This window comes from Carcharhinus amblyrhynchos, chromosome 4, assembly GCF_965287045.1.
Source record: "Carcharhinus amblyrhynchos chromosome 4, sCarAmb.v2.hapA, whole genome shotgun sequence".
Lineage (NCBI taxonomy): Eukaryota > Metazoa > Chordata > Chondrichthyes > Carcharhiniformes > Carcharhinidae > Carcharhinus > Carcharhinus amblyrhynchos.
In genome coordinates, this window is record NC_137327.1 from 43,668,030 (window position 1) to 43,682,387 (window position 14,358).

The following is a 14,358-nucleotide window of genomic DNA, read 5'->3' on the forward strand; positions in this document are numbered from 1 at the left end:
AAAGTGGGAGGTATTAAAGAATAGTTTGAATTAGCTGAAATCTTATTGGGGGACCATAATGTTGTATGCATAAAATTATTGTGCATGCTGTACTGGATCTAATGAAATGCAAGATGTTTCTATAACACCATATCCCATTTCGAGTAAAAGCACATGTTCAAAAAAAGACAAGATATCATAAAAGTTACACTGAAATTAATCTTTACTTGCACTTGGTTGCCTCACAATTCAAGTCAAACAGAAAGTTTTATTTTTTCTTCGCAAAATAGCAACTTTGTCAAATTCGGCTTTCCATTTCAGTTCAAAAATTATATTATCTTCTAAACCTCTATTGTACTTTCATGCCATGCGAGAACAAATGAATTGCATTTATATTTCATTTTCCATGTCGTCAGGACACCACAATGCACTTTGCAGCCAATTAAGCAATTACCAAGTGCAGCCACAGATTTGAAGGGGAAATGAGACAGCACCTTCTCAATCACAACAACTGAAATTGAGCAACTAACCATGCACACAAGGAGCGGCACAGGGGCACGGTAGTTAGCACAGTTGCTTCACAGCACCAGGGATGATTCGGCTGTGGGTGACTGTGAGGAGTTTGCACATTCTTCCCGTGCCCTTGTGAGCCTGGGTAAGAGATTCTTTTAGTGAGTCAATGCAGGTGTGATGGGCCAAATAGTCCCCTTTTACACTCTAGGGATTTCATGGTTCTATTCCATGGATAAATTGCTTGAATTAGCCCTTTGTACTCACTTCATGCCAGTAGCATGTGTTGAAAGATTTATAAACCAATGCTGACATTACCAGTTTCATTCTGAGGATATTGCCTTCCATCCTGACTATAAATCTGTACCCCTTGCACGCTCTGTTTTCCTCATTAACTTTGTGCATGAATAATTAGCAGGTTTATTAGCCTTTTTCAAAATACGTAAACATATCAGTAGGATCCACGTACAAACACAACACTCTACGAAAGATTTCAGTATTGAAGCATTAGAATTCCCTACAATAATTCCACATTTACTTCAATATATGGCAATTGTTAACCCAACGTAATAAAGTCTGATTCATTGAGGTTATTTCTGTTCAACATGGCAGCTTACTGATAGTCTAACTCTATAAAGGTTGTTACTTCAATGCCACAAACCAAAAAGGAAATCAGCAGTTTTAAAGTTCAAAAACATTTTAACGGGAAAAAGAAACACTGCGTTTCCTCTTTTTAACTTGCAGTTCTATAATGCAGCAACAAAATCAGCATGGTGCACATCTTAACTCATTATTAAAATGCAGAGCATGAATGTGATTGATCATCCTGGATGTTTAAGTCACAATGAAAGTGATTTACTCATAAGCAGGCTGCTTGTATCGTTATTAATTCTTGATTGAATTTGAAGTTCCTCTGATTTTTATGCAGATTTCCCTATTTTCCCACAGGATAATGAACGGACTCCTTCTCAATGGGATAAGCGTCAGAGGATGCACTCAATCAACAAAAGCACCCAGTTATCTAGTCATCAGAGGAGCTCTGACAGATCCTGCCCTCCTGAGTAAAGGAAAGGCAAAGCAACAAGCAATAACCAGTAAGAGAACACAATTCCATCGTGTCACTGTTACTTTGTCCTCAATTCACAGAGGTAAATGTTGCCAGCACTAATGTAAGAATTGAAATATTAGTTACATTGCAAATAAGATTGAACACTCCAATTGCAAACAAAGGATAGAGGGGCTCTCTTACTGCTTGGTTAATGTAACTGTCGAATGATGCATTGGGCAAAGAGAAACTTGTTATCTAAATAAAGGCAAAGCCAAACAGATGCCATGCCAATGAAATCAGGATTTCTGCCACACTATTGCACCATGTAGCCCTTGGAGAATTCCTGACTCAAAGCCATGTTACTCTCACAGCAAGAGTGAATCAGTGGTAGAAAAGGACAAATGTCAAAGCTCAAAAGAAAACCAGTCCAGAATCTTAATACTAACTTCAAAATTATCTAACTTTCTTGGGGATATTAGAAAGAAAACAATTTAGGACCAATAACATTTGAGAATAGCAATGGCATGGCATATTGCGTGACTCAGACCATGGGGTAAGTGCCCACACCACTTATTTCTCTACCTCAGCTTCATTGTTTTGTGGCAGCTTCAACAAAAAGGGGTGAACATTTGTGACTATTACCTCAGGCCTATTTCCCTCCATCCTACACAGAAGGAGACCCAGAAGTTTCCGTCTGTCTTGGCAACAGACCTGATTTGGTGGAGTGCAGTGGTGATAGGCAGAGGGAACGGGAAGGCAGGGAGGAAGAGATGGAAGTGGGGAGAAAAGGATTTAGCAGAATTTGTTTGACTGAAAAAGACAAATATCTCTTTAAATATCCTGCAGAGGATACATCTCATCCATTGTGACACTTAAGTCTTTTCTAGTGGTATCCGTGCATCCTTTTACAGATTCTTCTTTAAGAGAATGTGTCATCTGGTCAAATAACATGGCCAGATCCAATAGTCGAAAACGACTACGAATATTCCGGGCAGCAAAGGCATATAATACAGGATTGATACAACTGTTGATGAAAGCCAGAGCTCCAGTAACTAAGATGCCAATACTATATACATTATTTAAGGTGTCCGCCGTGGTTTGGTCAGATGTCATCAGTGCAATGATTGAAATAAGACTTACAATGTGGTGAGGTGCCCAGCAGATGAAAAACACAATCACCACTCTGACAATCACCATTCCAGTTTTGTTCCCAGTAGGGAAACTCAAGTCTTTCACTTTTCTCCCAATGCAAAAGTAACAAATAGACAGCACTGAAAATGGAATTACAAAACCAACCACAATTTCTAAAATCGTGCATGAGATTTCCTGCTCGTTTGTGTCAAATTCCATGTACAGGCATTGCTGCTGTCCAGCCTCATCGACATCCACCACCTTATAAACCAGCACCGGAACGGCAAAGAGCAAAGCCAGTGTCCAGATGGCGAGCACCATCTTCCTGATAACCTTGTTCGTGCGCCATTGCAGGGTGGCAAACGGGTAGATGACAGCCATGAAGCGCTCGACACTCATCGCGGTGATGAGGAAGATGCTTACGTACATGTTGCAGTAAATGACATAGGTCAGGATTTTACAAAATGATTCTCCGAAGGTCCAGCTCTGAACAAATGCATAAATCCACAGAGGCAAGGTGATCAGAACAAGCATATCAGCTATTGCCAAGTTCAGGATCAGCAGCACAGTGGGGGATCTCTCCTTCTTCATGGCAAAAACTATAATCAAGATGACCATTGCATTTCCCGGTACTCCGAGGAGACAAGCCAGGCTCAGGATGATGCTCGCCACTGTACGTTCAGGTCCCAAAGCCTCATCTGTCCCGTTGTTACTCAACCCCATTGTAGCTGTCTTCAACTCCCCTCCAATCTAAGCAAACAGTCAGTTTTATAGTTTCCTACAAGAGCTACTTCCTCATTTAAATGGAATCTTGTGAAATACACATTACTCTTTCTTCAGATAGGCTGACAATATTTCCTTCGTATAGCTATCATAAAATCATAGAATTCTATGATTTTGCTGGCAGAATTGTTCTGATTAGTCAGGGATTAATAGAGCACAAGAGCTCCTTTGACAGAAAATGTGAAGGTCATCAAATAATATAAATAGACTTTTTTGTGCAGAGTTCTACAGAAGTATTATGTACGGACTAAATGTGATACCATTAGAATTGTGAATTGTACAGAACACGTAAGTCACAGATTGGATCTCTGGTTTGCAATATATTTGGTTACCTTAACAAGGTTATTGGCAGCAGTGTGGCATTGCAACATCCCTCCTATCGCATTGCTCCCTGCTTGGTTGGGAGACTGGTAACGCTGCAGAGGCAGTTCTCACTGGGAGGTTAGTGTTCCTTGGGTGTGCATTAATCGGCAGGGTTAGCAGAGGTGGACACAACTTTTTTTGTGGGTCCAGGAGCAACTGCAGGCACTTTTCTGGAGGGTTCAACCTTGCACCCTGGTATCCCACTCAGTAAAATTTGTCATCTATCTCACCAATGAAGAAGGAGGTGTTCCTGCGTGCCCCCATTTTGAGGCACTCAGAGGCAAGGTGATCAGAACAAGCATATAGGCTATTGCCAAGTTCAGGATCAGCAGCACAGTGGGGAACCTTTCCTTCTTCGTGGCAAAAACTATAATCAAGATGACCATTGCATTTCCCGGTACTCCGAGGAGACACGCCAGGCTCAGGATGACGCTTAAATAAAAGCAGATTACTGCGGAGCTGGACTCTGAAACCAAAAGAGAAAATACTGGAAAATCTCAGCAGCTCTGGCAGCATCTATAAGAAGAGAAAAGAGCAGACGTTTGAAGTCCGAATGATCCTTTGTCAAACTGCTCCTGGACCAACTTTGACAAAGGGTCATCTGAACTCCAAATGTCAGCTCTGTTCTCTTCTTATAGATGCTGCCAGAGCTGCTAAAATTGCCAGCATTTTCTGTTTTGGTTTCAGGATGATGCCCGCTATTCCATGTTCAGGTCTGAAAGATTCATCTGTCCCGTTGTTACTCAACTCCATTGTAGCTGTCTTAAACTCCTCTCCAATCTAAGCAGTTAGTGTTATAGATTCCTACAAGAGCTACTTCCTCACTTAAATTGAATCTTGCGAAATACATCAAGTTCAACACATTACTTTTTCTTCAGATAGGCTGACAGTATTTCCTTTGTATAGCTGCCAAGAATATTCTGATTAGTCAGGGATTAACTGAGCACAAGAACTCCTTTGACAGAAAATGTGAAACTCATCAAATAATAAAATAAATAGACTTTCTTGTACAGAGTGCTACAGAAGTATTATGTACAGACTAAATGTGATACCTTAGAGTTGTGAATTGTACACAGTGGGGAAGAGATGGATTGGATCTCTGGTTTGCACTATGTATGGTTACCTTAACCAAGTTAGTGGCAGCAGTGTCTCCCTCTCTCCAGCAGTGTTCACCTCTTCCTGTGGGGCTTGTGATGTGTGGTTTCTGTATGATGTGGGAACTGGTGGACTCCAGGGTCCATCCCAGTGACCATGTCTGCAGTAAGTGCAGGTTGCTGGAGGAGCTCCAGCTCAAGGTGGATGAGCTGGCCTCTGAGCTACAGACACTGAGGCTCATCAGGGGGAGAGAGGGTGCCATTGTCAATGGGGTGCAAGAGACACCCACCCCCCCTACACTGGCCAACTCTAAGGGTCAGGAACAAGGGGGGGCTGCTGGGAGGAGGAAGGGGGGTGAGGAGCGGAGGAAGGAGAGTGGGGAGAGAAGGAAGGAGGGTGGGGAGCGGAGGCCTCAGCCTCTTAATCTGCATAACAGGTTTGAGGTTCTTGCTTCCAGTCTGGAAGAGGACGAGGCAGGTGAGGTTGGTGAGCAAACTGCACACGGTACAGTGATGCAGCAGGACATAGGCAAAGAGAAGGTGAAAAGGAACATAGTAGTGATTGGGGATAGTGGGGTGAAGGGTATTGACACTGTCCTTTGTCACACTGACAAAGTGCACAGAAGGGTGTGTTGTCTGCCTGGTGCTTGGGTCCGGGATGTTGCAGCTGGGTTGCAGAGGAACCTGGAGTGGGAGGGTGAGAATCCGGTCGTTGTGGTACATGTGGGTACCGGCGACGTAAGCAAAATGCGGACTGAGGATCTGGGGAGGGAGTATGAAAAGCTAGGAATGGAATTAAAAAGTAGAACCGAAAAGGCGGTCATCTCTGGGCTACTGCCTGAACCGAGTGCAGACGGGCATAAGGTTGACAGGATTAAGGAAGTGAATGGGTGGCTCAGGGATTGGTGTGGGAGGAATGGGTTTGAATTTATGGGGCATTGGCACCAGTATTGGGGTAGGTGGGACCTGTTCGGGCGGGATGGGGTTGGTCTGAACCGTGCTGGGACCAGAGTGCTGGCAAATCGAGTAAAGAGGACTGTAGACAGGGCTTTAAACTAATTGGGGGGGGAGGGTGCGAGGGTAGGTGACGTTACAAGGTCTAAAGTTAAGGATAGGGTACAGGTAAGGGAAGAGGCCGAGGATGTCCCAATAATAGAGGGAGTAGGGGGCGTTACGGCAAATAGGGTCCAGGTGAAGGCTGGGATGAAAGCGCTTTATCTGAATGCACGAAGCATTTGGAATAAAGTGGATGAGCTGGTGGCGCAGATCGACACAAATGGATACGATCTGGTGGCCATTACAGAGACGTGGCTGCAAGGTGACAGGGACTGGGAGCTGAATGTACAGGGCTATCAAGTGTTTAGGAAGGATAGGCAGGAGGGAAAAGGGGGGGCGTAGCTCTGCTGATTAAGGATAGCATCAAGGTGGTAGCAAGGGATGATATTGGAGCCAAGGAGCAGAAAGTGGAATCGTTGTGGGTGGAGATTAGGAACAGCAAAGGGAGGAAGACGCTGGTGGGTGTCGTCTATAGGCCCCCGAATAATGATCTGGAGGTGGGGTGGGCTGTTAACGCGCAAATAAGTGCGGCGTGCAGGAATGGGACGGCCGCAGTTATGGGGGATTTCAATCTGCATATTGATTGGTCGACCCATGTTGGACGCAGTGGGCTCGAGGAGGAGTTCTTGGAATGCTGCCGGGATAGTTTCCTGGAACAGTGCGTGTTGGAGCCGACGAGGGAGAGAGCTATCTTGGATCTCGTGCTATGTAATGAGGCGGGTAGAATTAGGGACCTTGCGGTGAAGGATTCTCTTGGGGAGAGTGATCATTGTATGGTGGAGTTTCTGGTGCAGATGGAGGAGGAGAAAGTGGGTTCCCGGACACGCGTACTTTGTTTGAATAGAGGGGAGTACGGTAGGATGAGAGAAGAATTGGCGAATGTTGACTGGGGGAGCGCGTTGGAGGGAGGGTCTGCTGAGGAGCAATGGAGGATCTTTAAGGAGATCTTTCTTGGTGCTCAGCGGAAATTTATTCCGATGGTCAAAAAGGACAGTAGGAGGAGAGGTAATAAGCCGTGGATAACGAAGGAGGTGAAGGAAAGTGTTAAATTAAAAGCGGTGAGGCCGCAGCTGGAGTAACGTGTGCAGTTTTGGGCGCCGCACCTGCGCAAAGATATTTTGGCCTTGGAGGGAGTGCAGAGGAGGTTTACTAGGCTGATACCGGAGTTGAGGGGGTTGAGTTATGAGGAGAGGCTGAATAAACTAGGCTTGTACTCGTTGGAGTTTAGAAGAATGAGGGGAGATCTCATTGAGACGTATAAGATGATGAATGGGATGGATAGGATAGAGGTGGAGAGACTCTTCCCGCTCAAAAAAGACAGTAGGACTAGGGGGCACAGCCTCAAGATAAAGGGGGGTGCGGTTTAGAACGGAGTTGAGGAGGAACTTCTTCACTCAAAGGGTGGTGAATCTCTGGAATTCTCTGCCCGTTGAAGTGGTGGAGGCTACCTCGCTAAATATTTTTAAGACGCGGGTTGATGGGTTTTTGATAAGAGAGGGGATTAAGGGTTATGGGGAGAGGGCGGGAAGGTGGAACTGAGCCACGACAGATCAGCCATGATCTTATTGAATGGCGGGGCAGGCTCGAAGGGCTAGATGGCCTACTCCTGCTCCTATTTCTTACGTTCTTATTTTCCCTCTGCCGATTGCTATGGACTCTCCATTTGAATTGCATCCCAAAAATATTCTAAGGCTGTTTTTTGCTGGCAGCATTCACCTCAAAACCGGAAATTTCCACCTGAAGTCAACGGACTTTTGCACAGTCCGCACCCTGCCCACCGATTCCCATGGCAGATGGAACATGAAAGCTCCCCCCTTAGTGTCATAATGGCAAGAAAACAGGAGTGATCCATATTGGTCTCTCAGGTGACTGCAATCTTTTGACAGTCACTTTGAGAGTTGGAAGAATGGTGCTGGTACGGGGTGGGCAGAGATGCCTAGCAGTGAAACTGGTTTCAGAGTGCCCGGCCCCCACCGCACAAGGGCGCTCTGATCCCATGATGCAGCAGCAGACATCCTCTCACACCCACCACCCCCGGACATCTGACCCTTCCCTTTCCAATTCATTGGCAGCATAGTCACCCACATCACTCCATCAGGCACCCATGGGTCCCCTGGCAGACCGCTATCATGCCAATCCCCCATCATGATCCACTCCTGTACGATCCCCCTGCATAGCCCTCCCACATAGCTCCACTGCATAGCCCCACCGCATAGCCCCACTTCATAGCACCTCTGCATAGCACCTTCATCCCCCATCATTGCATCCAAATAGGCCCCACCCTATCGGTACTGCCCCAGGAACACCGGAGGTGCATGATCTCTGGTGAGCACTGCCGGAGTGTCTAGTGGGCACTGATGGGCACCGGCAGGCAGGCACTGCCCAGCAGCTCAGCCATGCCCCAACCACTCAGGGGCTTTGATGGCCTCCAGACCCTTTTGCTGCTTTTTACTTCACCTTAAGCCAACAAGACCATATTCAATTTCTTGTTCTTTGTCCCTTTAACTTAATTGCCTTCCTGAGACATCATTTTTGTCCCAACTCTCAGGTTCCTGGAATTTCTGGTGTTGTTTTGGGAAGTCTGCTTTTTGCCCTATCCAGCTGCTTCTGGGTCCAGCTTAAAACTAAACTCAAAAGTTCAATCTAAGCTCAGGTGGACCCTGGTTACCCTGGTGGGGGTTTCAGGGTAGCCAGGTATTATTAGAAATTTCAGACAAGGCAAGACTCAAGAAGCCAGTGTCTCAGTTTAAAGATATAACCTTTATTTTGACCAGCGGCCACTAGGAGAAGTCATCAAAGGATCAGGACAGCTCTGAGATAGAGCAGCTAGACCTCGTCAATGAATTCTGACATATACAATTCAAAATAGATCAACTATTGGTTTTCTGATCAACTGCTCTCACTTTTCATTAGCTTTAAATCAATCATCTTTAATATACATAAATTAACAGTAATATCTGTCATATACTTTAGCCAATCGCATCTTACTCTCTGACATAATGGCAGTTCATTGGTCCTTAGAATCTGGATGCTTCCTCCCTTTTTGGCTAACTAAGCTTCCTGCGTAGTGTAGTAACCTCAGACACTAGCCATGGAGTTCAAAGTGAACCTTTCTGTAAGTCCCCCTGTAGATCACTGCCAAACCAAATTAGCACATGATTCCATATGGGCATGCATCCATCTTATCTGGACAGTAAATAAACCCTATTTATGAAGTCTGATTAAGTGTTCTGAATGTTCTTACCATTATCTGATGATAAAACCTTGCATATTTACAAGGTTTCAATATTCCCTTACAATGTGGCTTTGACCTAATGCCCTTTACCATGACGCTTTGCAGGAATCTGCCTTTGGCTAAAGTCACCAATGATCCTTAAAAATACATTCAACATATGTGTGTTTTAAAATTATAGTTATTTATTTAAATCTCTTATTACATTTCATATGCGTGTGAACTACTTTCTTGTCAGCTTACAAGTTTGTTTTAAAGTCATTTAGCTCAATGCTGGAAGTTCTGTCAGTGACTTAATGTCTAATGGTTTAAAAATCTCTAGTAACTTATTAGGATTTCTTCCCCTTATACTTAGCAACAGTGTGGTCTTTCTTTAACTCTGTTCACTTTCACACTGTAAACTGTTTAATTACAATCCAGGCACATATTGAAATAAAGTCAAAACCCACATGAGCGAACTAAAGTTTTAACCCTTTCTCAGCACTCAACTACAGAAACACAAAATTAAACTCACTTACAGCGATACCCTATTTCTTACATCCACAAATACTAATACAGATTATTTAAAATCACCTCTGTTTCCTGACACAGTATCTACAGTATGTTGCTAGTACCTCAGCATTTTGTGAACCAGCTGTCCTCCAGATTCAATGGTGTCGATAACAGCAGAAGGAGATACTCCCATTGGCATTAAAAAAGCTGCCTTTCAACTGAAGAAGAGTGAAGAATTGTTTGTGCATTCACCTCCAGAATGTTCTTTCTCATACAGGCCCTGAAAGGACTGCCTAATTACTGAGTAACTGCTTCTATCAGTCATCTCTCCAACCAGACTCTTGGCTGAAAACTCTCCACAGTGAGACAGGGAGAATAGACCACAAGCTCTAGCCCGAAACAAACAGTTCACTGGTAAAGAGGAGAATTGGGCAGGTTCTATTACAGGCAGGTGAACCATTCCAAAAAAATTGTACAGGCAACGGAAGTTAACTCCCCTCCCACTTTCCTTCCCACCTTCCCTCCCCATCTGTTTAGTTCAAATTATTTGCTATTGTTGCCTTGATTCTTTTTTATTTGTTCTGTGGGACATGGGCATCATTAAGAACGCCAATAACTATTCCCCATCCCTAGCAGCCCTTGAGAAGGTGATAATGGACCACCTTCTTGAACCGCTGCAATCATTGTGGAAGTTTTCTCATAGAGAAAGGAGAAGTTTACTGTCTAAAACAAAGGGTCCAAGAAGATGAGCTGTGGCTTCCCAATAGAACCCAAAAGCATGAGGAAATGCATAGACAAAAAAGAAGAAACAGTGGCTGTGGCAGTTAAAAATAAGTCTTAAAGTGGAATGCATTTAAAGTTCTACAAAAATTATTCCATCAATGTGTTCTTACAGGTTCTATTTCATTTCTCTGCATGCCATTTAATCATAAATGACCAAGCCCGCTGCATCCAATCTCTCCAGTTATCATTTCCTCACTCTGTACTGCTCTAGCTCCAGCTAAACTGCTCCCTCTCCTCTGGATATTGTGTTCATGCCCCATATTGCTATCCATTTTCTCAGCAAAGACTCACCCTGAACTATAATCTAATTGACTGACACCCTGCATCTTTACCCAGATTGTCTTCTCTAGTTCCTGTTAACTTCTGCAATATTTGACAGTACCTCGTATCTGCTGTGGAACATTACCCCTTGGGTAGTTATACAGGGTTTTATGTTTATTTTATTAGCAATTTCCAGTCAAGATTTATGTTTCCTTGGCTTTTCTCAGCACTTGTCCCCTGTCATGGCAACACTGTTCCTGATAAGTACTGGTCCCAACGTCCCACACTTAAAGCTTGACTCTTGAAGTCTGCTTTTAGCTGGCTTTGTCACAGATGATTCACTTATCGAATATAAAGTAATGTCCAATCTTTGCAAATCGCCTTGATTTTATTAAGGCCTAAGTCTTGTAACTTGGTCCCTAAAAGCGTAACTCTTTCTGATTAACAAGGGAGTATTTTTCCACATGTCATTATGCCCTATATGCTTTTCTCATTTGTGAATATCAATGATGCTGCAGGAGACCACAAGGATCATGGCCAGATGCCAGTATCAAAATAGGGAAGCAGATAAACAGGATCTAATTCAGTGCTTGCTGAGCCTCACCACAACAACATAGGGCTGAAGCATGTATGGGGCACCTGATGACTGATGTTTAGTCACTGCCTGAGAAATATCAAGCAGTTTACAGACAATCTGAGAGGTACACTCAGCACGAGGATGTGATAATTCACTAGATAAAGGAAAAGGTTTTCGTTTTCTTTAATTTCAAAATTCTCACCTTGACACCCCTATCATTTGCATTCAAAATCATCAATTTCCCAATCTCTGCTCCCATTAAGGAAGGCTCCATTCCAGAACAAAAATCATTTCAAAATTTAATAAGATTAAACAGTTTTCTACCCCTCACCAAATGAAATGGTACATTTAACATCAATTTAATTAAAAATGCACCTTTTAATGTGATTTTATAGCATAAGTATTGAAAACCTGGAGTGCATTCTTCTGCTGTTAATTATCCCAACTTTTCCTAACTTCCTGTTTGAAATCATAGAATCCCTACAGTTCAGAAGAGGCCATTCGGCCCATTGAGTTTGCACTGACCACAATCCCACCCAGGCCCTTTTCCCATAACCCCACATATTTGCCCTGCTAATCCGCCCAAAACTAGGGTCAACATAGCATGGTCAAACAACTAAATCTGCACATATTTGGATTGTGGGAGGAAACCCATACAGACACAGGAAGAACATGCAAATTACACACAGACAGCGACCCAAGGCCAGAATTGTACCTGAGTCCCTGGCGCTGTGAGGCAGCAGTGCTAACCACTGTGCCACCACGCCACTTTTGCTTCCTTGACTATTTTATTTTATAATTGTTACTTACTAACATATGGGATGTTTCCAGGTCACATCTAAGTGGCTGCTTGTCCCTCGATGAACATTGCATTAAAATCATGTGCAAAAACATTGCTGAAATGGAGTTTGGGATTTCCACAACCAGGGAGGATCCTCAGTTGCAGCCAGAGGGGAGTGCAGAATAGTCGCATAGTTAATTCTGTCAGACCCTTCTTGTAAATAATTATTTATTGTTGGCAATAAACCCTTTCACACTTTGAGCCACATTGAGTCGCTTTCAATTTATTACAAGTGGCAATGTCAAGCTGATGCCTCATAGCCCCAATACCGTCCATCCGCTCTGAAAGTGGTGTGACCAGTTATGCCTCTTTCAGCCTCACACACAGACAACTCACGAGCTGTCTGGAAGTGAGAAGGGGGGCTGCAGGGGAAGGGGCTCAGACACAGAGGTTACCAGCAAGCTCCACATTGGAAATGTCTCTGTAAGCCCTTATCTATTGTGCATGCGTTCAACGCTCTGGAGGGTGCTAGAAGTATAGAAAGAAATGTGAAATTACCATGTCAAATTGGATGCAATTCCTCAACTCCATCTTTCAAATTTGATTTGATTTGGTTTATTATTGTCACATGTATTAGTATACAGTGGAAAGTATTGTTTCTTGCGCACTGTACAGACAAAGCATTCCGTTCATAGAGAAGGAAACGAGGGAGTGCAGAATGTAGTCTTACAGTCATAGCTAGGGTGTAGAGAAAGATCAACAAAATGCGAGGTAGGTCCATTCGAATTCTGATGGCAGCTAGGAAGAAACTGTACTTGAGTCGGTTGGTACATGATCTCAGAAATTTGTCTTTTTCTTTTTCCCAACGGAAAAAGGTAGAAGAAAGAATGTCAGGGGAGCATGGGGTCCTTAATTATGCTGGCTGCTTTGCCACGGCATCAGGAAGTGTAGATAGAGTCAATGGATGGGAGGCTGGTTTGCATGATGGATTGGGCTACATTCACAATCTTTTGTAGTTTCTTGCGGTCTTGGGCAGAGTAGGAGCCATACCAAGCTGTGATGCAACCAGAAAGAATGCTTTCTATGGTGCTTCTGTAAAAGGTGGTAAGAGTCGTTGCTGACATGCCAAATTTCCTTAGTTATAACTTTGAGTAGGACAATTTTAGCCATTACCAACAAAAGAGGGAGAAGACTGGAGTGGGTTGGCCACACACCTCAAGGAGGTGACTGAGTTTGAGGAGCAAGCAACAGGGCTGGTGGGGGTGAAGTGGGGCAGAGCCACTGGGGCTAGCAAGAGTGAATTTGGGCCTCCATCCAGTAAGAATAAATGTGTCATAGAATGTTCAGGGTCAAGGGTGCCTCCATGTTGGAGGCAGCTCTGCTGTTCCTCATTTCCTCCTCTCTTACTTACAGGTGCCAGCAGGAAGATGGGAAGATCCAAGCTGCAGGAAGCCCTGTCTAGCTCTAATTTAAGCCCATGGAGGAGTGAGGACATCATACACAACCAAAATGCACCTGTTGATGACATATAGCAGACACCTGCATCTCCACCAACCCAGAGCCTCACACTTTGGTGGCCTAGAATAGGAAGGGTCTCACACAGTCCAGTGGTCATCGCACAGACATGTGTCCACAGCAGGAGACAGTGTCAGCTAAGCTCACCGATACTTGGAGGAGCGTTGGGGATGAGGCATCTGTGAGGTTTGAGTTTGATGACAGGCCTCTGGAATCGGCCTTCCAACTGATGGTGGACAGTTAGTAAGTGGCAGAGGTGTCAGAGCCCTCAACAAAGTCAGGCGAGTCTGTCTGCCTGCTGGCCGGTGAAGTGATGCCAACATCGAGGACACCAAAGTTCCTTATTGTTTATTACATTCGTAAATGGTAAAGATAATAACGTGGGGGGAATGATAAGTATAATTTGCAGATGACACCAAGATTGGTTAGTAGTGAAGAAGAAGGTCGTGAGTTACAGGAAGATATAGATGGGTTGGTCAGATGGGGAGAGCAATGGTAGGTGGTATTTAATGCTGATAAGTGTGAGATGATGCACTTTAGAAGAAGTAACAAGACAACGGAGTATTTAATGAATGGCAGGGCACTGGGGCGCTCAGAGGAACAGACAGATCTTAGGGTACTTATTCACAGATCCCTAAAGGCAACAGAGCAGGTAAATAGGGTATTTAAGAAGGCATACTCAAATACACCTTATATTTATCGATTGTGGCATAGAGAATAAGAGCAAGGAGGTTGTGCTGGAGCTGTACAGAC

The 14,358-nt window shown here is 44.1% G+C and overlaps 1 protein-coding gene across 1 annotated transcript; it reads right to left on the bottom strand.

Moving 5' to 3' along the window:
* Positions 1–2,368: 2,368 nt before the first annotated feature.
* LOC145342564 (leukotriene B4 receptor 1-like) lies at positions 2,369–3,391 on the bottom strand. The gene has a single exon (XM_080188119.1). It carries the CDS (start codon positions 3,389–3,391, stop codon positions 2,369–2,371), a length of 1,023 nt encoding a protein of 340 aa, XP_080044245.1.
* Between the last annotated feature and the right edge of the window lie 10,967 nt (positions 3,392–14,358).